The sequence below is a fragment of the Neomonachus schauinslandi genome, chromosome 5, assembly GCF_002201575.2.
Source record: "Neomonachus schauinslandi chromosome 5, ASM220157v2, whole genome shotgun sequence".
Taxonomy (NCBI): domain Eukaryota; kingdom Metazoa; phylum Chordata; class Mammalia; order Carnivora; family Phocidae; genus Neomonachus; species Neomonachus schauinslandi.
The window spans coordinates 74,591,948-74,617,521 of NC_058407.1; the positions used below are offsets into that span (position 1 = coordinate 74,591,948).

Sequence of the window (25,574 nt, forward strand, 5' to 3'; positions counted from 1 at the left end):
TGAACATACAAGCAGAGATACTGAGGAACTGACATTTCTGTAGCTGAAATATATACCCTTTTCTAAAAACACTGCCCAGCTCTGCAAATAGTTTCTGAGAGGCAGGATATCTATCATCTGCCCTTTTCATGGTGACTGAAGAAAATAAAAAGTTAAAAGAAAGAGACCTAATTAATGCCATATGGTTTCTTAAAGTCTTAGTTTAAGGTATTTGGTAGATTTGATGACATAAGTTAGTGGGAATGAAATTTTAAGGGTTATTATATATATATATATAAGCTGAACCACAGGTTAGTTCAAAATGATTAAATTCAAGGCTCAGAATTTCAATAATAAAGAAATATTACAGAAATGCAAAGTGATGAATAATATACCAAGACACTACCTAATATAATTAAGAGGCTCCTACATATCCTCTGGCAGTTTATCCAAAAATATTGTTAACATCTACAACTTCATTAACCTGCTTCAGTGATTAACTTTCTACATCATGATAGGGTTTTTTTACTTCCTTTAAAAAAAAAAAAAAAATCAGGCTATCACCACCAATGCTCCATCAAAAATAAGATACAAATTAAAGTAACTTCAATTTCAGGGCGCCTGGGTGGCTCAGCTGGTCAAGCGACTGCCTTCGGCTCAGGTCATGATCCTGGAGTCCCAGGATCGAGTCCCGCATCAGGCTCCCTGCTCGGCAGGGAGTCTGCTTCTCCCTCTGTCCCTCCCCCCTCTCATGTGCTCTTTCTCATTCTCTCTCTCTCAAATAAATAAATAAAATCTTTAAAAAAATAAAAATAAAAATAAAGTAACTTCAATTTCATCAATACTCTCATCCCTTCTTAGGTCAGAATCTAAGAAGTAGAATGAAAGTGCACTGAAAGCAGATCTCTGCAGATAAGTAACAAACATGGTACTCTGCTGCAAATGTAATAATTACAGCAGACTTTTATAAATAAGACAGAAAGTCTGAGCCAAACACTGAACTAACAAGGAAGATTAAGTATATTATTTTCATCAAACATTCCAACCTCACTAATATAAATAGGACACATACTTAATAAGCAATTTAATATCTGTTTATAGACATCGCATTTCTCAAAATATTTTCAGTTTAACCAAAGAAGGACTGTTATAAAGGACAGTGTATATTTTCTTATCTTAATATTCCACATTTACTATTGCAGGAGTGGGTGGATCTTAAAAATCAGAATAGTATCTGCTATGTAGGTAAGCCTTAGCAAGAGAAGGATAGTAAAAAAAATAAAAAGAACCAAAACTCTTTCTAAAAATAATATTTTATTAGCTTAAAGGGCAAAGATTCAAAATTAGCAGGTACATGGTGAGACCAAAAAAGGGAAGGTGAGACAACACTGCTGTACTGAAGAGCAAAGTCATTTTAATTGTATTTAAAATTTTTAAACTAAAATCTAAATTATTTAAATTTCTAAATCAAAGTTAAAAAGTAAAAACACTGTTTTAAATACTAGGGAAAAAAGCTTATTAAAACACTCCAAAAGACACAAAAACTTTTTTCTTTAAAATAATTGATTCCAATTTACCCAGTACCTCACTAAACCCTCCCTAAGCATTAATGACAGTTTACTAATAAGCTGAATTACCAAAAAGGTACTATTCCTAACACATCTACTCATGGTCCTCAAAACAAAACTTACTCTTTTTTCACAAGAGAAATGATGCATTCCACTTCTCTTCACAGGACTCCTGCTTTTATTATAGCCACTGATTTGTCTAATTAATTCATGATTTTTTAAGCAAAATTTTCAAGCAAAAATGAATTTTTAGACAATTTTTATTCCAATTCTAAAATTTACCATTTTCTTCTCCTGTTGTTTTTCGCTTATCTTCGGGTGAAACATGGACTAGCTGCAGAATGAGAGGTCTCCGGGTGACAATACCAGTGCCTCTGGGAAGCAGGTCCCTCCCCACCAGGCTTTCTAGCACTGAGCTCTTTCCACTGCTCTGAAAAAAAGAATACACAAGACCAAAATTAGTTTCTCCACAGATTTTTTTTTAAGATTTATTTATTCATTTGAGAGAGACAGAGAGCACGTATGCACATGAGCACAGGGGGTGGGGAGGGCGCGGAGGGAGAGGCAGAGAGAGAATCTCAATCAGACTCCCCGCTGAGCACAGAGCCAGACACAGGGCTCAATCTCACAACCCTGAGATCATGACCTGAGCCGAATCCTGGATGCTCAACCAACTGAGCCACCCAGGCACCCCTCCACAGATTTTCTTTTAAAAGATTTTATCTATTTATTTGAAAGAGAGAGAGAGAGCTCGTACAAACAGGCGGAGGGGCAGGCAGAGGGAGAGGGAGAAGCAGGCTCCTCGCTAAGCAGAGAGCCTGACACAGGGCTCGATCCCAGGACATTGGGATCATGACCAAAGCCAAGGCAGATGCTTAACGAACTGAGCCACCCGGGATGCCCCCCCCACAGATTTTTTTTTATAACTCAACATAACTACACTAGCAAAGCACCATACAAAGAAATTAAAGAAAAATTACTGCAAAGATGTTTAAAATTAAAGTTTAGTTACATTTTCTATTATATGATCTTTATTTCTTTATAATAAAGAAAATATTAAAGTCCGACTCTCCCCCAAAAATTTAAAAAATAAAAGTCCCACTCCCCTATAATTTTCCCACCTTTTTCGATACTCCCAACCAGGTTTTCAAAACCTGTATAATACTGGTATGTAACATTATGCCTATGAGAGTATATTACTTTACATGGGGTAGTTCTATAATCTGCTTTTATTTTTAATGTAGCAATCATGGATAATATTCCATATCAATATACTAACTTCTTTGTTTAATAGTTAAGTAGTATTCTACTGTTTGTAAAGCCAAACACTGACTTGGGCATTTAAATGGTTTTTGCTATTAACAACGCTGCAGTGCACATGCTTTATACATATAACCTTACTCACATATTACCTTATTAGTTTTATTCATTAAATGAAATGGCTGTGATTAAAGAGCATAGAGATTTTAAGCATTCACAGATATTGTCAGACTGCACACAAGATGGCAGGAACCAAGCCATACTTCCCATGTAATTTGCCGCACCGCCATCATCACTGGGCATTATCACTTTTTTGAACTTCGGCTACTTTGACAGATGAACACTGACAACTCATTTAAATTTACATTCCTTTATTACTAAAGTCAAGGATCATTTTGTTTAAAGGCTTTCTGTATTTTTCAGGGATTGCTCAGATGCTGGCACTTTATGTTTCTTATTAGCTTATAAAGCTCTTTATCCATGTATTTCATTTTTTGTTCTGACTATTCCACAACTTTTTATTTTGAAAATTTTAAAGCCACAAGAGTTTTGAGAATTATTAACAGTGGATGTTCATATCTTAACAAAGATGCACCAATTAACGTTTTGACACATGCTTTAGGTCTGTTCTTAAACACACACACACTTCTTTTTCTTCTGTTCTATTTGAGAGTTAATTATATATATCACGACACTTCATCCCTAAATATTGCAGCATATCTATCTCTAAGAACATTTACAAGGGCATTCTTCTATATAACCATATCCAATGATCACATTCAGGAAACTTAACATAGATACAATACTAAAAAACAGTAGATTATCAAATAATATATAAAACCCTAACCTATACATCTTAAATGTTTATACATTTTTCTTAACTTTATAATATTTTCTGTACAGAATATTTTTTCTATGCTATACTTCTTCCTAGTCAAAACTAGTACAACTTTTACTTTCATAGTTTCTACAAAGGCAAAAATCCTAAATTCATCTACTTTATCAGAAAGAATCTAGAAAGCAGATGGCCCACTCAAGTTAGGTTAATTTAAGGAGAATTTATTTACAAGCAGACTGTATACAAAAGCTGAAGATAAGGCTTACAGAAATCACAAGGGATAGTACAATAACCCAGGCTAGTAACAACAGAGAAGTTCTTAACCACCTATAGGCCATGAAGAAAGGATTTTGGGAAGAGGGAGAGCCAGCCCAAGGCATGTACATATGGAGAATGAGCCACAGGAATAAATATCCAAACTTTAATCTCCAATTCCTGCCAGGCTCCCCATTTCCAAATCCTATCAGATGCCAGAGAACATAGGGGCCCATTCATGTTGTCCAGAAAGGTCCCCTGTGATAAAGAACAGGAATGTTGACTGGAATGGTCAAATTGAAGAGTATGTTTCACACCTGATATTGCCAGGTTTTAGTGTCTCGGTTTATGCCTCTCATTAAGAAAAATGGGGTGATTTCTATCATTTCTTTTCTGTATTCTGTATTCTAAAAAAATTTGAACATGGACATTTCCTGTTCTTTATGCATTTGATAAAACCTGTCCATTATAAAAAAGAAACCATCTAACTCCCTGAATTTTCAAATTTACAGGTATAACTCCTTATAATATTCTTAGAAATTGTTCATTTTTCTTCCTTCTAATATTGTCTTTATGTTGTTTGTTGTTTCTTCTAGCCAGATTTTCCAGTTGATTTTTTTTAAAGATTTTATTTATTTATTTGACAGAGAGAGACACAGCAAGAGAGAGAACACAAGCAGGGGGAGTGGGAGAGGAAGAAACAGGCTTCCCGCAGAGCAGGGAGCCCGATGTGGGGCTCGATCCCAGGGCCCTGGGATCATGACCTGAGCTGAAGGCAGATGCTTAATGACTGAGCCACCCAGGCACCCCTTCCAGTTGATTATTAAATTGATTTTACTGGTCAAATCTTTTACTGATCTCATTTTGTAATTGTTTTTCTAATACTGTTAATTTCCACTTCTTCCCTTCCCTCCTCCCCTGAAAAAGAGGGGTTATCTTTTCTTTTTAAAAATCCTGCAGTTAATTTAGCTTATTTCTCTGTCTCGGCTACCAACACTTGCCCCACCCATCCCATATACATACATACATTTCTCAAACTGAGTTGTCGCTATCTTTTCCTCTATACAAAGAATTATGATTCTCAAGGACACAGTTCATGACAGAATTAGAATACACAATTACTCATTTGCTCTTATTTCACATTAGCATCTCCAAATACTACCAATGTTACCACCACCAATAAGATAACTGAAAATAACTTTTTAAATGTTTTGCATTTAATCCCTCCATTCTCTTTCCTACCTCTTTACAGACCATACTTTCCCCTTTTTTAGCCATCATTTGATTCTGCAAGTGTCATGCTAACATCAGTCCTTATATTAATGCCTCTCTGGACATTTTGATTCTCTGAAGCTTGTTCTCTAGTAGATTCCTCAGGAGGGCTAATGGAAACAATAATCTTCAAATTCTAGCATACATATAACCGTTTGTGACTTTTATACTTGAAAATCAGCTTGTTATATATAAGATCTTGGGCTCATACACTCTTGAATATCTTAGATATAAAATTTCCACAATAAATTGTGTCTTCTCTCATAAGTCTTCTCATAAATATGTCTTCTCTTGGGGCACCTGGGTGGCTCAGTCGTTAAGCATCTGCCTTCAGCTCAGGTCATGGTCCCAGGGTCCTGGGATCGAGCCCTACATCAGGCTCCCTGCTTGGTGGGAAGCCTGCTTCTCCCTCTCGCACTCCCCCTGCTTCTGTTCCCTCTCTTACTATGTCTCTATCTGTCAAATAAATAAATAAAATCTTTAAAAAAAATATGACTTCTCTCATGAATGGTTACTGTTGAAAAGTATAACAATAATCTGATTTTCCTTCTCTTATAAGAGACTTTCTGAATTCTTGCCTGCATGTCTGAGGGCATTCTATTTTTCCTTTAAAGTCCAATAATTTTACTAGACTATGTTCTATGTCAGGGTTGGTCTTTCTGTGCCAATGTTCTCAGGTATGTGCTGTGCTTTTTCAAAATGGAATTCCAAATCTGTTTTTAAAATTCAGTTAAATTTTTAGTATCTGTTCTGTTCCCTTCCTAGCTTTATTTTCCTTGGGGGGGGGAGGGGCAGCTCCCATTATACATATGTTGGATCTTCTTTGCCTGTTTTCAGTATGTTAACTTCTGTCAAATTCGTTTTACAACTCTTTACCCTTATTTTTTTTTCAGTTTCTCATAATTGTACATTTATAGTAGCATGCTTCAGTAACTTTAAAGTAAAAGGTAACAGTCCTATAAATTACTGATGAAGTACAATAAAGAATATCTGTGTTGCACATTTAAATCACTCAATTTTAGTTTTTTAAAATATATTTTTTAAAGATTTTATTTATTTATTTGACAGAGAGAAAGAGCACAAGCATGGGGAGAGGCAGAGGGAGAAGCAGGCTCCCGGCTGAGCAGGGAGCCTGATGGGGGGCTCGATCCCAGGACTCTGGGATCATGACCTGAGCTGAAGGCAGATGCTTAACCGACTGAGCCACCCAGGTGCCCCTAAATCACTTTAAAGAACTCTGTCATTATCCACATCAAGAGTTATCTACATAGATATTTATATAAAATGAGGAATATATTAGAATTAAACTGCTACCTGGTTTCCATTTTTCTTAAAATGACTTAATGTGCATAGATTGAGTCATATCTGAATATTCTCTACATGATGGACTCTCCACTTCTGAAATGTCATGATATGATATCCTTAAGGTTTGTTGATGATTATATAATATTCATTGCTGTTTAGGGGCAACAATTTCAAATGATACTTTATATTGAAATAAGACACTTACTGAATATTATTATTTTACTTCAAGTCTAATTTTAGTTCCAGAGAAGGCAGTGCTGTCTTAAAGGTTCAGATAAGGTTTTCTTTTTCTCTTACTCCAGGAAGATCACTTAACAACAAATACTTGAGGTTTCTTAAGTGATATAAAGCAATGATGCCTTTGTCTGTGATATTCCCACATGAAATTATTTCCATTTCCAATATGCTTTTTTGTAAATTTTCAGGTTTACCAAGTCTCTCCAGTCATCCTCAATATAATGACACTTGCATAGTCTTATTTTTTCAACATGCTGTAGGCCCTCCAGGTGATCAAATCCAATTCTCATGATACAAGAGTTGGTGGCATCCATCGCCTGAATCTTGTATTTGTCCAGAGGTCCTGTTGGGAGGTGGTTGTAGTCCTTCTGTCACCTCTCCTGGCCATGGTAGCGCACTGTGGCCCCACAGTGCAGCAGCCACTCAGATGCTGCCCTATTGGGTCCCACATCCTTGATGTGTTCATAATCCACTTTATTAAACACTGCATTCAACCAGCCCCAGAAGTTTCTGCAGTCACATGACCATGGGAGTTTCTTAGATATAAAAGCCACACAACTGCCGGGAAATTTCTCCAAACAGCATCATTTGATAGCGCCGGAGGTAGGGAGGGCTCTTACCCTTATTTTTAATGTCTTTCCTTTTCATCTTTCTCCCTCAAGGTACTGTCTGTTATGTTTATTTGTTCTTGTATTTCTTCGTTCCCTTCATTTTAAAATAAATGTTCTTTCATTTCTAGTATTTTACTAAGTTCTATCACCTAGTTTTTATTTTTTCTTATGCAAATTTGCTTTTTTAATGCCTTGTTGTGATTATGTCTTGTCTTGCCTTTTGTCTTAATATCTAATTGTTTTCATCTGTTTTGTGGATATGTCTTTCTGGTGTGCTTTCTTGTCTACAGGGCTGCTATTCTGAGTCTCATTTTTCTTTAAAAATTGTGAGATTTGATAACATTTTCTAAACTTTAGAAAAAAGCTTGGCCTAGAATAGCTATTCTAACTTCACACTCTAAAACGCCCCTCATTTACATATAATGTTCAAAAATATAGTTCTTTGTTTTCTGATATCTTGTCTCTCTCTCCACCAATTTTATCAGGATCTTCTCTTTCCTTTGCTGTATTCTTCAGGCGATGCTCAGTTATATTCTCAGTTCTTTTGCACTCTGTTAATTGGTCCTGGAAAGGAGCTTTGGTTGGTTAGTTTTCAAAGTTTCACAAAGGTGCTCTAGTCCCTTAAGACTTGATCACAGACCTCTCTCACACACCCATTATCTGTGTGTGCAAAACCCCATCCTGTTTCAGCTCTTACTCTTAAACTGGCCATCCAAGATTTCCAGTGATTGCTTTTTGTCTATTTTTTGATTCCCAGATTCATCTGATGTTCCACTGCTTCCCTCTTCCTCTTCCTACATAGATAATAATACACAGGTCTTGGGAGTTGTTTGTGGTTCGTCCCCAACCTACTGGTATTGGAGGATTTAGAGAAACACGGTCAACTCATTTTCTTGTAAATGTTGCAGAGGCACCTGGTTGGCACAGTTGGTTAAGTGTCCAACTCTCAGTTTCAGCTTGGGTCATGATCTCAGGGTCCTGGGATCGAGCCCCACATCAGGCTCTGCGAGTCTGTTTGAGATGCTCTCTCCCTCTCTCTCCTGCTCATGCATGTTCACTCTCTCACTCTCTAAAATAAATCTTTAAAAAAATGTTGTAAATGATCGTGGGTTTTCGGTTTCCTATTCTATTTGTCCCATTTTTATGGGAAGGTCATACAGAGATTAGATAATTATTCTATCACTGTTGTCATCTCAGAAACCATAATATGGAAATTTAGCCCATTTGGAAAAACTGAGACTAATGCTTAATATTATACTTTTTTTACATTATTTAGTCATGAAAAGAAATAAAGTACGGATACATGCTACAACATGGATGAACCTCAAAAACATTATGCTAAGTGAAAGAAGTCAGTCACAAAAGGCCACATATTTTTTGGATCCTGTTTATATGAAATGTCCAGAACAGGCAAGATAGTAGATTAAGTGGCTGCCAAGCACTGGGGATGGAGGGAAATGGGGAGGGACCACTAATGGATACAGGTTTCTTTTTCTGGATAATGAAATACCTAAAACTAGATTATGGTGATGGTTGCACAACTCTACAGACATGCTAAAAACTATTGATTATACATTTCAAGCGGGTGAACTTTACAGTATATAAACAACATCTCAATAAAGCTGTGAAAAAAAACAAAATAAAGGAGAAAAAAGTTTCAAATGAATTACAAATTTTAAAAAGTACTAGAGAATATTAAAGTATACCCTCCTGACTCCCTAGTACATAAAATGTACAAACTAGAGAAAAGAAATTGATAATTCAACCACAGTAAAATTGAAATTTCTTTTACTCATACAAAAAAAAATTAAGAGGAAAATATTTGTGATTCCCATAACTGAAAAAGAACTAGTAAGCAAAATGCAAAAATAACTTCTATAAATCAGTAAGAAAAAGATGAATAATCTAATAGAAAATAACGTGCTGAGATAGTAACAGAACTCACAAAAACAGAACCACAAAAGGACAAGAGAAAAGTTAAGATGCTCAAACTTGTTAATAATCAGGGAGATATAATAAAGCCACAATTAAATACCATAAATTTAAAACATGACAATAAACAAGAGTCCTGTCCAAGATGGCAACTTAAGATGCTGAACTCACCTCCTCCATAGACACACCAAATCTACACCTGATTATACAGCACTTCCTCCAAAGAACTGAGGTCAGCCTGAATAGCTTCTACACCACAAAACACAGAGAGGTCACACAGAAAATGGCAGAAGAGCTGGAGAAACCAGACAGCATAAGGAAGGGAACCTCTACCCCCAACGCTGTGAACTGCAGTAGGGAGGGATAGTACGAAGGGACTCCGGGCAGATTCATCTGCCCTGGGGCACAGAAAAAAAACTATGGTTTAAAAAAGCAATTAGTATATAAAAGATCCAGCCATACAACTCCACCAAACAGCGGGGGAGCTGCTGGGACTCTCTCCAGACTAGGGAAGCTGGCAAGCGCCACAGTTTACGTTCACCTTCCACCTTGATAGTGGAGATGGGAGCAGGGTTCCAGGTGCCATAGCCAACCCACCACCTCAGAGAGTACCGGGCCATAGCCCACATCAGCCATAGCCACAGCCATCCCGTCAAGGCAGCACCAGGGTGGCACACATCAAGACGCCCTTGGTCAGCACTCACTACAGCTCCAGCTGTCATGGCAAGGTGACAGGCACTAAGTACCCCCAGAACACCACAGGCCCACACCACCTTGACTCAAGACAGCTTGCAAGGGCACACCCCTGGCACAGAGCACTCCAGGACTACCTGGCTCACACCTGCCTGGATCCAGCCACTCTGCCAAGGGACCCCCTGCATGGAGCACCCCAGGAACCCGTGGCCCATGCTGACTCAGTTCCAGCCACCTCACCAAGGAATCCCCTGAGTAGTGCACTCCAGATCCCCTGGCCTGCACTGCGTCTTGTCTGCAGTCACCTTTCCAGGGCACCGCCTGCACAGGGTGCTCCAGGATACCCTGGCCCACACAAGCCCTGGCTCTGGTCACCCCGCCAGGGCACCCCCTGCACTGAGTACCCCCAGACATACCAGCTTGCACCCACTTCAGATTCAGCAATCCTGCCAGGGTGCCCTCTGTGTGGAGAACCCAAGGACCAGCTCATATCCACTTCAGCTTTAGCTGCCCTACCAGGGTGCCCTCTGTAGGGAGAGACCTGGGACCCCCAAGCTTGCACATACTTCATCTTCAACTGTGCTGCGAGAGTACCCTCTGAGTGGAAAGCCCCTGGACCACCCAGGCCCATGCCCACTTCCTTGCTGGCCATTCCACCAGGGCAGCCCCAGCACAGAGAGCCCCAGCACAGAGTGCCCCAGGGCCCCACTCCAGACACAGCTCCAGCCAGCCCAAGTCACCAAGCACACGCAGTCTACACAGGGGATGACTATACCCAAGACCACACCTTCAATTTAGGAGAAGTAGCTGTCCCACCCAATTCACAGAAACAAACGAAGAAAGTCAAGCAAAATGGGAGACCAAAGAATATGCTCCAAACAAAAGAACAGAACAAAACCTCAAAAAAGTAACTAAATGAAACAGAGATAAGCAATATGCCTGATAAGGAGTTTAAAGTAACGATAATATAGATGTTCTCCAGACTGCTGAGAAGAGTGGGAGAACTCAGTGAGACCTTCAATAAAGAGATAGTAAACACTAAAAAGATGTAATCAAATTTGAAAAAAACATTAACTAAAATGGAAAATACACTAGAGAGAATCAACAGCACATTAGAGGATACAAAAGATTGGATCAGCAATCTGGAAAACAAGGTAATGGAAAGCATCCAAGCTGAAGAGCAAAAAGAAAAAAAGAATTTTTTTAAAATGACAATTAGGGGCACCTGGGTGGCTCAGTCGTTAAGCATCTGCCTTCGGCTCAGGTCATGATCCCAGAGTCCTGGGATCGAGTCCCACATCGGGCTCCCTGCTTGGCAGGAAGCCTGCCTCTCCCTCTCCCACTCCCCCTGCTTGTGTTCCTGCTCTTGCTATCTCTCTGTCAAATAAATAAATAAAATCTTTAAAAAAAATAAATAAATAAAATAAAATGACAATTAGGCTAAGGGATCTCTTGGACATCAAGTGAATTAACATTCACATTATAAGGGTCCCAGAAGAAGAGAGGGGAAAAAAGGTATGAAGAAATAATAGCTAAAAACTTCCCTGACCAAGAAGGGAAGGAAACAGACATCCAAGTTCAGGAAGCACAAAGAGTTGCAAACAAGATGAACCCAGGAAGCCCACAGCAATACAACATAATTTAAATGGCAAAAGTTAAAAATAGAGAATTTAAAAAGCAGCAGGAGAGAAGAAAAAAATTATGTAGAAGGGAAACCTCATAAGGCTATCAGCAGATTTTCTGGGAGAAACTTTGCAGCCAGAAAGGAGTGGCATGATATATTCAAAGGGCTAAAAGGAAAAACATCTACAACCAAAAATACTATACCCAGCAAGGTTATCATTCAGAATTGAAGGAGAGATAAAGAGTGTCTCAAAATTTAAAGAAGTTCATTGCCACTAAACCAGCCTTACAAAAAATGATAAAGTGACTTCTGTAAGTGGGGGGAAAAAGCCATAATTAGAAATAAGAAAATTATGAGAAAAAGATGTAAAATATACCATATACATAAAACATGGAGGAGGGAGTAAAAAAGTTTTCTTTGAATGTGTTCAAATTTAAGTGACCACCAACTTAATATAGACTGCTATATACTTAGGACCCTACATATGAATCTCATGGTAAATACAAACCCAAAACCTGTAATAGATACACAAAAAACAAGGAAAAAGAAAATAAAGCATAACACTACAGAAAGTCATCAATAACAAGGAAAGAGAGCAAAAGAAAAGGAACAGAGAAGAACTACAAAAACAACCAGAAAACTATTAACAAAATGGCAAAAAGTACACACCTATCAATAATTATTTTAAATGTAAATAGACTAAATGCTCCACTAATCAAAAGACATAGGGTGGTGAAATGGATTAAAAAAAAAAAAAAAACTCCTTTATATAATGCCTACAAGAAACTCACTTCAGACCTAAAGATACATAAAACCTGAAAGTATGGAAAACGACATACCATGCACAGAAATGAAAAAAAAAAATGCTGGAGTAGCAATACTTTTATCAGACAAAAATGGACTTTAAAACAATGACTGTAACAAAAGACAAAGAAGGGCATTACATAATGATAAACAAGTCAATCCCGCAGGAGTATATAACAATTTTAAGTATCTACACACCCAAAATTGGAGCACTTATTTCCATAAAGCAAATATTAAGACACAAAAGGAAAAATTAATAGTAATACAATAATAGTAGAGGACTTTAACATCCCACTTACATTAATGGACAGATCATCCAGGCAGAAATTCAATAAAGGAACAGTGTCTTTGTTTGGGGCTTGAACTCACAACTCTGAGATCAAGACCTGAGCCGAGATCAAGAGTCGGACACTTAACCAACTGAACCACCCAGGCACCCCAAGGAACAGTGTCTTTGAATGACACATTAGACCAGATGGACTTAAATATATACAGAATATTCCATCCAAAAACAGAATACACATCCTTTTGTTGGAACACTCACCAGGACAGATCACATGTTAGGCTACAAAAACAAGTCTCAATAAAGTTAAGATGGAAATCATATCATGCATCTTTTCTGACTACAAGAGTATGAAACTGAAAATGAATTACAAGAAAAAAAGTGGGAAAAACCACAAACACATGGACACTAAACAACACAGTAATAAGCATCGAACTGGTCAATGAAGAAATCAAATAGGAAATCAAAACATACATGGAGACAAATGAGAATATAAACACAATGGTCCAAATCTTTAAATGTGGCAAAAAACAATTCTTAAAGGAAAATTTACAGTGATACATGCTTCATCAAGAAATAAGAAAAATCTCAAATAATCTTCCACCTAAAATAATGAGAACAAGAACAAAACCCAGAGTGAATAGAAGGAAATAATAAAGATTAGAACACAAATAAATGAAATAGAGACTGATAAAACAGTACAAAAAAAAAATCAATGAAACCAAGAGCTAGTTCTGTGAAAATAAAACAAAATTGATAAGCTTTTAGCCAGAATTATCAAGAAAAAAAGAGGACACAAATAAAATCAGAAATGAAAGAGAACAACCAACACCGCAGAAATAGGATTGAGAGATTACAAAAAAAATAATTAATACGCCAGCAAATTGACAACCTAGAAAAATGGATAAATTCCTATAAACATACAATCTTCCAAAACTAAATCAGGAAGAAATAGAAAATCTGAACAGACCAATTACTCATAACAAAACTGAATTGGTAAAAACAAAAACAAAAACTCCCAACAAATAAAGCCCAAGACTAGATGGCTTCACAGGTGAATTCTACTAAACATGTAAAGAAGAGTTAATACCTATTCTTCTCAAACTATTCCAAAAAAATAGAAAAGGAAGGAAAACTTCTAAATTCATCCTATGAGGCCAGCATTACCCTGCATTATCAAAACCAGATAAAGACACCACAAAAAAAGAAAACTACAGGCCAATATCTTTGATGAACATAGATGCAAAAATCCCCAACAAAATATTAGCAAACTGATTCCAACAATACATTAAAAAAATCATTCACGGCACACTGGATGGCTCAGTCGGTTAAGCGTCTGCCTTCGGCTCAGGTCATGACCCCAGGGTCCTGGGATCAAGTCCCGCATCAGGCTCCTTGCTCAATGAGAAGCCTGCTTCACCCTCTGCCTGTAGCTCCCCCTGCTTGTGAGCTGGCTTGCTCTCTCTCTGACAAATAAATAAATAAAATCCTGAAAAAAAAATCATTCACTACAATCAAGTGGGATTTATTCCTGGGATGCAGGGTGGTTCAATATCCATAAATCAATCAGTGTGCTACATCACATCAACAAAACAAATGATAAGAACCATATGATCATTTCAATAGATGCAGAAAGAGCATCTGACAAAGTAAAAAAAATGCATTCATCAGGGCACCTGGGTGGCTCAGTCAGTTAAGTGACCAACTCTTGGTTTCGCCTCAGGTCATGATTTCAGGGTTGTGAAATCGAGCCCCACACTGGGCTCCACGCTCAGTGGGGAGTCTGCTTGAGATTCTCTCTCTCCCTCTCCTTCCCGCTCTGCTAGTCCCCTGGCTCACGCTCTCTAAAATAAATAAAACCTTAAAAAAAAATCCATTCAACAAAGTAGGTTTAGAGGAGACATACCTCAACATAATAAAGGCCATATGTGAAAAACCCAAAGCTAACATCATCTGCAATGGGGAAAAACTGTGAGCTTTTCTCCTAAGATCAGGAACAAGATAAGGATGTCTACTCTCCCCACTTTTATTCAACATAGTACTTTAAGTCCTAGCCACAGTAATCAGACAAGAAAAGAAATAAAGGCATTCAAATTGGTAAGGAAAAAGTAAAACTTTCATTATCGGCAGATTACGTGATACTATATATAGAAAACCCTAAAGACTCCACCAAAAAACTACTAGAGCTGATAAATGAATTCAGGAAAGTTGCAGAATACAAAGTCAATATACAGGTATCTGTTGAATTTCTATACACTAATAATGAAGCAGCAGAAAGAAATGAAGAACACAGTCCATTTACAATTGTGCCAAAAATAATAAAATACCAAAGAATAAACATAACCAAGGAAGTGAGAGACCTGTATTCTAAAAACTATAAAATACTAATGAAAGAAAATAAAAATGACACAAACAAAACAGAAAGATATACCATGGTCATGGATTGGGAGAACAAATATTGTTAAAATGTCCATACTACCCAAAGCAATCTACAGACTTAATGCAATCCATATCAAATACTTTTCACAGAACTAGAACAAATAATCCTAAAAGTTGTATGGAACCACAAAAGACCCCAAATACCCAAAGTAATCTGGAAAAAGAAGAACAAAATGGGAGATTATCAAAATCCCAGATTTCATGATACACTACAAAGCTATATTAATACAAACAGTATAGTACTGGCACAAAAACAGACACCTAGATCAAAGGAACAGAATAGAGAGCCTAGAAATAAATGCACAATGGTTGATTCATCTATAGCAAAGGAGGCAAGAATATGCAATGGGAAAAAGACAGTCTCTTCAACAAATAGTGCTAGGAAAACTGGACAACTACATACAGAATGAAACTGGACCACTTTCTTACACCATACACAAAAATAAACTCAAAAAAGGGGCGCCTGAGTGGCTCAGTAGCTTAAGCATCTGCCTTCGGCTCAGGTCATGATCCCAGGGTCCTGGGATCGAGCCCCGCGCATCAGGCTCCCTGCTCCGCGGGAAGCCTGCTTCTCCCTCTCCCACTCCCCCTGCTTGTGTTCCCTCTCTGGCTGTATCTCTCTGTCAAATAAATAAATAAAATCTTTAAAAAAAAAAAAAAAAAACTCAAAATGGAGCAAAGACCTAAATGTGAGACCTGAAACCATAGAAATCCTAGAAGAGAGCACAGGCAGTAATTTCTCTGACATATGTCAGAGCAATATTTTTCTAGACATGTCTCCTAAGGCAAGGGAAACAAAAATAAACTATTGGGTGTATATCAAAATAAAAAGGTCTGCACAGCAAATGAAACAATTGACAAAACTAAAAGCCGGTCTACTGAATGGGAGAAGATAGTTGCAAATGACATACCCAATAAAGGGTTAGTATCCAAAATATAAAAGAACTTACACAACTCAATACCAAAAAAACAAATAATCCAATTAAAAATGGGCGAAAGACGGGGCTCCTGGGTGGCTCAATTGTTAAGCGTCTGCCTTCAGCTCAGGTCATGATCCCAGGGTCCTGGGATAGAGCCCTGCATCGGGTTCCCTGCTCCATGGGAAGCCTGCTTCTCCCTCTCCCGCTCGCTCCCCCTGCTTGTGTTCCCTCTCTCGCTGTGTCTCTCTCTGTCAAATAAATAAATATTTAAAAAAATAATTAAAAAATTAAAAAAAAATAAAAATGGGTAAAAGACATGAACAGACATTTCTCCAAAGAAGACATAGGGATGACCAACAGACACATGAAAAGATGCTCAACATCACAACTCAAGGGAAATGCAAATCAAAACCACAATGAGATACCACCTCACACCTGTCAGAATAGCTTAAAAATGTAAGAAATAACTAGTGTTGACAAGACTGTGGAGAAAAAGGAACGCTTGTGCACTGTTGGTGGGAATGCAAACTGGTGCAGCCACTTTGGAAAACAATATGGAGGGTCCTTGAAAAATTGAAAATAGAATTACCATATGATACAATAATTCCACTACTGGGTATTTACCCAAAAAATACAAAAATGTTAATTTGAAAAGACATATGCACCCTTTCAGGGTTTTGTTTTGTTTTTTTAAATTTTATTATGTTATGTTAATCACCATACATCATTAGTTTTTGATGTAGTGTTCCATGATTCATTGTTTGCGTATAACACCCAGTGTTCCATTCAGTACATGCCCTCTTTAATACCCATCACCAGGCTAACCCATCCCCCACCCCCTCCCCTCTAGGACCCTCCATTTGTTTCTCAGAGTCCATAGTCTCTCATGGTTCATCTCCCCCTCCAATTTCCCCCCCCTTCATTTTTCCCTTCCTCCTTTCTTTTTTTTTTTTTTTTTTAACATATAATGTATTACTTGTTTCAGAGGTACAGGGCTATGATTCAACAGTCTTACACAATTCACAGCACTCACCATAGTACATACCCTCCCCAATGTCTATCACCCAGCCACTCCATCCCTCCCACCCCCCACCACTCCAGCAACCCTCAGTTTGTTTCCTGAGATTAAGAATTCCTCATATCAGTGAGATCATATGATACATGTCTTTCTCTGATTGACTTATTTCGCTCAGCATAATACCCCCCAGTTCCATCCACGTCGTTGCAAATGGCAAGATTTCATTCCTTTTGATGGCTGCATAATATTCCATCGTATATATATACCACATCTTCTTTATCCATTCATCTGTCGATGGTCCCTTTCAGTTTTTGCAGCATTATTTACAATAACCAAATTATGGAAGCAGCCCAAGTTTCCACTGATAGATAAATGGATAAGAAGGTGTGGTGTGTATATATAGGATAGATGGACAGAGAGATGTATAGATGGATACATACATATACAGACACACACACACACACACACACAGAATATTACTCAGCCATAAAAAATGAAATCATGCCACTTACAATAACACGGATCAATCTAGAAAGTATAATGCTAAGTGAAGTAAGTCAGAGAAAGACAAATACCATATGATTTTACTCATATGTAGACTCTTAACTATAGGGAACTGATGGTTACCAGATTGGGGGTGGGGGGTGTGAAATAAGTAAAGGGGTTTTTAGGAGTACACTTATGATGAGCACTGAATAATGTACAGAATTGTGGAATCAAGATATTGTACACCTGAAACTAATGTAACACTGTATGTTAAGTGAATTGGATTTAAAATTTAAGAAAAAAAAACACATTAGACCAGACAGAGTTAAGAGATATACATAGAACATTCTGTCCAAAACTAACAGAATATACATTATTCTCAAGCACACATGAACACTCTCCAGCATAGATCATATATCAGGCCACAAAACAAATCCTAGTAAGTTTAAGAATACTGAAATGATGGGGCGCCTGGGTGGCTCAGTCAGTTAAACATCTGCCTTCGGCTCAGGTCAGGATCTCAGGGTCCTGGGATGGAGCACTGAGTCAGGCTCCCTGCTTAGCAGGGAGCCTGCTTCTCCCTCTCCCTCTGTCTGCCACTCCCCCTGCTTGTGCTCTTTCTATCTCTCTCTCTCTGTGTCAAATAAATAAATAAAAAGTCTTTTAAAAAAGTCTCTTATCAGAATACTGAAATGGTATCAAGCATCTTTTCCAACCACAATGGTATTAAAACAGGAATCAATTACAAGAAGACTGAAAAATCTGTAAATATGTGGCAATTAGACAACATGTCACTGAACAATGGATGAAAAAATAAAAAAAAAATAGCTTGAAACAAATGAAAATAAAATATACCAAAACTTACAGGATGCAGCACAAGCAGTTCTAACAGAGAATCTCATAGTGATAAATGCCTATATTAACAAACAAGAAAGATCTCAAACAACCTAACTTTACACCTCAAGGAACTAGAAAAGGAAGACTAAATTAATCCCAAAATTAGTAGTAAAGGGATGAAATATACCAAAGATCAAAACAGACATAAATGAAATAGAGACTGGAAAGAGAGCAGAAAAAAAAAAAAATCAATGAAATGAAGAGCTGTTGTTTTGAAAAGATAAAAAATACACAAACCTTTAGCTAGGCTTGCCCAAAAAAAAAACGAGGACTCAAAATCAGAAATAAAAGAGGAGATGTTAATCACAAAAATACAAAAGATCTTAAAAGACTACTCTAATACACACATGCATGTGCAATGGAATACTATTCAGCCATAAAAAAGGAAAGAAATCCTGCTATTTGCAACAACACAGATGGATCTTGACAGCATTACACTAACTGATATAAGTCAGAGAAAGACAAATACCTACATGTGGAATCTAAAAAAAAGCAAAAAAGAAGTCAGAGATACAGAGAACAGATTACTGGCTGTCAGTAGCAGGGGGTAGGTGAAATGGGTGAAGGCGTCAAAGGTACAAACTCCCAATAAAGTAAGTCCTGGGAATGTAATGCACAGTATGGTGACTACAGATAATAATACTGTACTTTCTATTTGAAAGTTGCTAAGACAGTAAATTTTAAGTTTTCACAAGGAAAAAAAAATGTAACTGTGTGAAGAATATTAACTAGACTTACTGTGGTGATCATTTCACTATATATGTATATCAAATCATTATGTTGCACTCATGAAACTAATACAATGCTGTATGTCAATTATATCTCAATTACAAAAAATTATGTCAACAGATTCACATACAGACCAAACAAAACATGCTTACAGGTTCTCATTTTTACCTATTACGAATAATGTTGGCTTCCTCAACAACTGGTTAGAACAGTGCTTCTTTTCCCCAGTGATTTAAACACCCACTATCCACACTCTTTCCAGGAAGGTGAGTGGCTACAGAAATTCCAGTATGGCAAGTTACAGGCAGCTTGCTCCGAAAACAGGGCTCACTTGGCACTGCAATGCTTTCTGCTTTTTTCATCTCCACATATTCCCCAAATTGATTCACTATCTATATATTTAAGGGTTAGAGATTTGTGTGCCTGGTCTTAGTGTCATCTTTCGGTTTCTTCCAAATTGTACTGTATTGAAATTTATACTGTATAGAAATATATAACTTTGGATTTGTATTTGGAGACTGAGCCTTTACTGGAAAGGCTCTGACGTATTTTTAGCTTTTTCTGTCTGATAACTACCATCAGTTGGAAATAGTAGGTGGTAAATATTCACTCATGACACATTACCCAAAACTGATTCAGTTTTTAACTAAGTTTTTATTTTTCATTGTATAAGACAGGCCTCTTATTTGATAATAATGAGATAAAAATGTATTTTTCTTAATTTTTTAACTTTTTATTTGTAGTGAAAGAAGCCAGACATAAATGATCACATATTTTAAATTCCATTTCTATGAACTCTCCAGAATAGATAAATCCACAGAGACAGAAAGAAGATTGGTGGTTGCCAGGGACTGGAGGGACAATGAAAAATCGGTAGTGATTGCTTAATGGGTATGGAGTTTTCTTTTTGGGTGATAAAAACGTTTTGGACCTAGAAAGAGATGGTGATTGCACAATACCATGGATGTACTGAATGGCAATGAACTGTACACTCTGAATGGCAAGTTTTATGTTATATAAATTTCACCTTTTTTTTTTTTTTTAAAGATTTTATTTATTTATTTGACAGAGAAAGACACAGCGAGAGAGGGAACACAAGCAGGGGGAGTGGGAGAGGGAGAAGCAGACTCCCTGCCGAGCAGGGCGCCTGATGCGGGACTCGATCCAGGGACTCCAGGATCATGACCTGAGCCGAAGGCAGTCGCTTAACCAACTGAGCTACCCAGGCGCCCTCACCTCATTTTTAAGTTTAAAAAAAAGGAAGCAGCACATGAGCTATATAAAGAAACTAGGAAAAAAAGAAAAATATAAGTTTACCTAAAAATATTCACAAGAAATCAATATAGAAATGAAAATTATGATCAATATTTGGCAGGAAATTACTAAACTTAATGAAATCATCACCTCTATGAACACAAGACAAATGAAGGTATATCCAGCAGGAAAGGGCAAGATTTCAGGAACTAAAATATAGATAGCAGTGTGGGGGGTGGAGGGTGCTTTTTTTTAAAATAAATAATTCTAGGGGCACCTGGGTGGCTCAGTCGTTAAGCGTCTGCCTTCAGCTCAGGTCATGATCCCAAAGTCCTGGGATCGAGCCCCGCATCGGGCTCCCTGCTCCACGGGAAGCCTGCTTCTCCCTCTCCCACTCCTCCTGCTTGTGTTCCCTTTCTCGCTGTGTCTCTCTCTGTCAAATAAATAAATAAAATCTTTAAAAAATAAAATAAAATAAAATAAAATAAAATAAAGAATTCTAGAATAATTTAGCACTTTTTAAAAAAAGATTTTATTTATGAGAGAGAGAGAGAGATGGGGGAGGGGCAGAGGGAGAAGTAGCCTCCCTGCTGAGCAGGGAACCCAAGAGGGCTCCTACCCAGGATCCTGGGATCATGACCTCAGCCAAAGGCAGACCTTTAACTGACTGAGCCACCCAGGTACCCCGATTTAGCCCTTTTTAAAAAAAAGACAGTAACAAGAATTGGTGAGGATATGCAGAAACTGAAACCCTCATACACTGATGGAGGGAATGTAAAATGAAATAGCCACAATCAAAAACAATGTGGCAGTTCCTCAATGTTAAACAAGAGTTACCAAATGACCCAGCAATTCCACTCCTAGGTATATACCCAAGAGAACTGAAAACATGTCCTCAGGACAACTTGTAAACAATGTTCATAGCATTATTCATGATAGCCAAAAAGTGGAAGCAACCTGGTATTCATCAACTAATGAATGGGTAAGCAAACTGTGGCAAATCTATACAATGGAATTTTAGCCATAAAAAGCAATGAAGTAAATACATGGATGAACCTAAAAAACATGCCGAGCAAAAGAAGCCAGACACAAAGAGCCACATATTGTATGATTCCGTTACATTGAAATGTTCAGAACAGACAAATCCATAGAGACAGAAGATAGATTGGTGGTTGCCAGGGAATGGGAAAGGGGGCTGCGCAGTGGGGAACGACTGCTAATGGGTACAGAGTTTCTTTCCTGCATAACAGAAACGTTCTTTAAAAAAAAAAAAGGTTCGGGAATTAGATAGCGGTGAAGGTGGCATAACCTGGTGAGTATACTAAAACTGAATTTTACACGGGTGAATTTTATGTCGTATGCATTAAATTTTAATTTTTAAAATGTTAAATTAAAAAGAAAGAAAAGGTTGGTCTGGAATCAGGTCATTTAAAACCCAAGATTCCTTTTTGAATTACTAAAGGTGGAGTGCTGAAATCACTGAAATAAAAGGTAAAATGAAAAGTTCCTTACTAGCAACTCCGAGCCGGCATCTCAGGCTAGTGTCATCGGCACTGGGATTCCTCTACTGGGTGGTGGTTTGGATTACACACCTGGGAGGGCTCCCCTTCGAATTCTCAACTTAAAAAAGTGGTTAAACTTCCCAAGCTGAGTCACAAAAGTTGTTTAAGTCTACCTCCTTCTCCACCTGCAAAGTACACCATGGTCCAAAAGTATCAACCTTTTCTCTCCCCTCTTCAGGGCTTTCCACACAGATGGTCTCAGAGAAAAAAAACTACTTAGTTAAACCAGAAAAGCTGTGAATGATCTACAGCTATAAACATGATTCCCTCTCAACTCCTCCAACTCTCTAGGCTTGAAATAAGTATTACTTGGGCAATTTAAGAAATCAAAATTTAAAACATTAGCAAGAATGCCACCAGATCAACATGCTACTGGATGGTAGTATGCCCTTAGGCTCAGCTTCCCTGTCTTTTCCAGTTTCATGCATCTTAAAGTCAAAGACGCACTAAAATTCTTTTCAATTAGGATCTATGAACCATCTGCATCAGAATCACCTATGATGCCTGGCCGAACCTAGACTTAGAAAATCAAAATCTCGGGGGATGGAATCCAGGAACTTATTTTCAAAGTGATTCTTACATACACTTAAGTTTGCAAATCACTGTTCTAAAAAGTTCAAAAAAATGGGACCTACAGCCATTTAAGATATGGGTAATGTGTAAGATAGAGACTATACCTGTGTTATGAAGACATCATCACCGCTACTGAGTTCACCTGTCAGAACACTTATGTCTGGAACTCACTCATTGTACACTACTCCATTAAATAGGAATGTAATGCATGTGCTGTATAAATATACAAAACATTAAATGGCACAGATGACGAAGTAGTGGTGTACTTGTATTCAAGTCAAGTGAAAGAGATTTTCTTCAACATACTGAGGAAAATATGGAAAAAAAGACATTGTTTCTTATTTATTTCTTCTGTACCTTAATAATAAAGGAGTGAATTTCAGCTAATAAAGACCTAAACGGAGATAAATTTCATTAAATCAAGTCTTGAAAAACTAATTTCCCCAGGGCGCCTGGCTGACTCAGTCAGTAGAGCATATGACTCTTGATCTCAGGGTTTTAAGTTCAAACCCCATGTAGAGTGTACTTAAAACAACAATTTCCCTTCTGAGTAATTTCAAACATCAACACACAAACGCGGCACATACCTATCACTACTAGGATGGTTTTTGCTAGCACACAAAAATGACTTTCCTAACAGTGAGATCTTTACTTTTCTACTCTGACCCTCCCAATTCTGCCAACAGGCTTACTCACGGAAATAAACTCAATTTTGTGTAAGAAAAATCCTTCTTGATTTTAAACTATTTATGCTGATACACAATAGCCCTGATTCTTTCACTGCTTCAAGCTTAAAAAGCATGGAGAATCTCAAAAGTATATGGAAAGTTTCTGGTCCACAGACAGGAAACACTTCCAAATTACCACTAAGGAAGGTTTACTTCACCTCCTTTAATTCTATTTTCAAAAACAGATCCGTTTTGATGATAGAAGTCCAGTGTTTTAAAATATTATCCTAGTTACAGTGAGCAATATTCATTCATTCATTCAAAGTATTTATAGAGCACTCACTACATACCCCAGACTGTTCCAGAGCTAGGAACAGGAACACAGCAGTGAACAAAACATGCTAAACAAAATACTGCTCACAATATTACACTGATGATTCAGTGTCCAATCATTATAAATACGGAGTTACAAATACTATAATATATGTAGGCAGGAAAGACCAGAATCGATAGCAACCCTACAGCAGACCAAGCAAATGTGTTTCTGAAATAATTTCTATTACTATATTTAAAAGCAAAAAAAGTGCAAGATGTCTATGCTCTCCAAGGTTTCCAGTGTTTGAATATATTCTATAGTATTCTCTCTCATAATATTTATACTCTACACTAAAATACTGTAGCAAGATATAGCAATAGAAAATGGGTAAACTGAAATGAAAACACAAAATCAATATACCAAGTAATCTCTAAAATGCGTTTCTCTGAACTCTAATAAAAGTCCTAGGATTCTTTTTAAACCCAAGAAAAGCAGTAGGCAGAGAAAATAAAACTTGTACTTCTCCTCCGTCACTCTAGAAATAATTTATTTCTTCGACATTTCTGCATATAAAAAATTATGCTATCTGAGACCCAAAATGAAAAGACCAGAGAACCTTGATGCCCAATTTTGATGGAAGACAAAACCACAGCCTACTCAGAAATAACTGGTTATTCCTTCCTCCAACCCAGGTACAGGTGGTTTCGGGGTGTGTTTTTTGTTTGTTTGTTTGTTGCTTTTTGTTTTTCTGTAACTACTTCGGCGTTCCCGAAACCTGAAGGGATTGCACTGCAGGAAGACACTCAGGTGCCACACAGCTGCGGCCTTCGCAGCCCCGACTCCGCAGTTCCAAAACTGACTCCGCAGTTCCAAAACTGACTCCGCAGTTCCAAAACTGACTCCGCAGCCCCTGAGCAAGGCAAGGAGGGGAATAAAAAAAACCATGCCGCCCTAAAACCAACCGAGGAAGGGCTGGCCGGCCCACCACAAGCCCAGTGTGGCCCCGCGTGCCCCGCGCGTCCCCCAGGTGCCCTTGCAAACAGCGGCCCGCTGGGCAAGCCGCGCCCGGTCCCCGCGGACTCCAGTTCAGCCCGCCGGCCGGTCCCTCCCCTAGCCCGCCCCCGGGACTCGCCGGGCCCGCCGCGCCGGCTCCGCCCCTCGCCTCCCGACCCGGCCCGGATTCCCAGGCCCGAAGCAACGCAGCCCCAGGCGGGAAGGCGCGGGCAGAGCCCCGGGAGCCCCGGCGCCCCCAGCAGCGCCTTTCCCCTACAGGCCGCAAAGGCCAGCTGGGAGCCGGCGCTGCCGCAGCCCCCCACCAGGCCCGCGCCCCGGACTCTGGCCTGGGCGGACGCCGCGCTCCTCTCTTACCTGCGTTCCCACCACGACGATCTGAGGCAACTGGATGATGTCGGCTCCTACCGTGTTGAAGACATCCTGGAGCTTGTTGATAACAGGAATTAGCGCCTCCATGACTCCGAAAACACGGGACGCTCGCCCGGCCGGCCGCGGCAATGAATGGGGCCGGGGCCCAGAGTCCGCCTCCTTCCTCCTCTCCTCCGCCCTCTCCTCGGGAGCCGGCACCCATTGGACCCCGCCCGCCCGCTACCTGCCCCCTCCCGGCAGGCCACGCGCTAAGAGGAAGGTGGAGAAAGACAAAGTCTTGCCGGGAGTTGTAGTTCTCGGAGGAACGCCGAGGCCTACGGCTTCCAGAAGGCTGCGCGGCGCTGGGCGGGCGGAAAGCCTGGAGCACCCGCAGGGTTCATCCGCGCCTGTCAAAAGAGTAGGGAGTGAGGATCGGAGAGTAGGAGGGAAGAGATACATTTATGCCTGTGTTCGGGGCGTAACGGGTGTGAAAATGCCGGATATGTACAGTACGGAGAAGTACAGCGGAGTATCTTGATTATCCAAGATGTCATTTCCTTATAAGGACGCTTGCTTAACAAGGGCGGGTTGAAGAGGCTTAAAAGGATACCTCATAGCCTCGGCCACCCGTATCAGGTGCACAGGATCTGTAGGGTGATACTACAGAAGGCGTGGGGTGCTATTTTGCA

The 25,574-nt window shown here is 38.8% G+C and overlaps 1 protein-coding gene and 1 pseudogene across 7 annotated transcripts in view; both read right to left on the reverse strand.

The window, feature by feature from the left end:
- The window catches only part of DNM1L (dynamin 1 like), a 52,130-nt gene extending 27,011 nt beyond the window's left edge, over positions 1–25,119 (reverse strand). For 5 of the 7 annotated variants that reach the window (XM_021690777.2, XM_021690776.2, XM_044915439.1 and 2 more), the window contains exons 1-2: positions 24,892–25,061; positions 1,830–1,977 (exon numbers count right to left, since the gene is read on the reverse strand). In XM_021690777.2, the coding sequence (XP_021546452.1) occupies positions 1,830–1,977; positions 24,892–24,993 (250 nt within the window). In that variant the 5' untranslated portion in view covers positions 24,994–25,061. Of the gene's footprint in view, positions 1–1,829; positions 1,978–24,891 lie in introns of all 7 variants that reach the window. The other 2 variants (XM_044915440.1, XM_021690778.2) reach the window with 1 other exon arrangement.
- On the reverse strand, positions 6,697–7,302 carry LOC110580738 (annotated as a pseudogene).
- Positions 25,120–25,574: the final 455 nt, after the last annotated feature.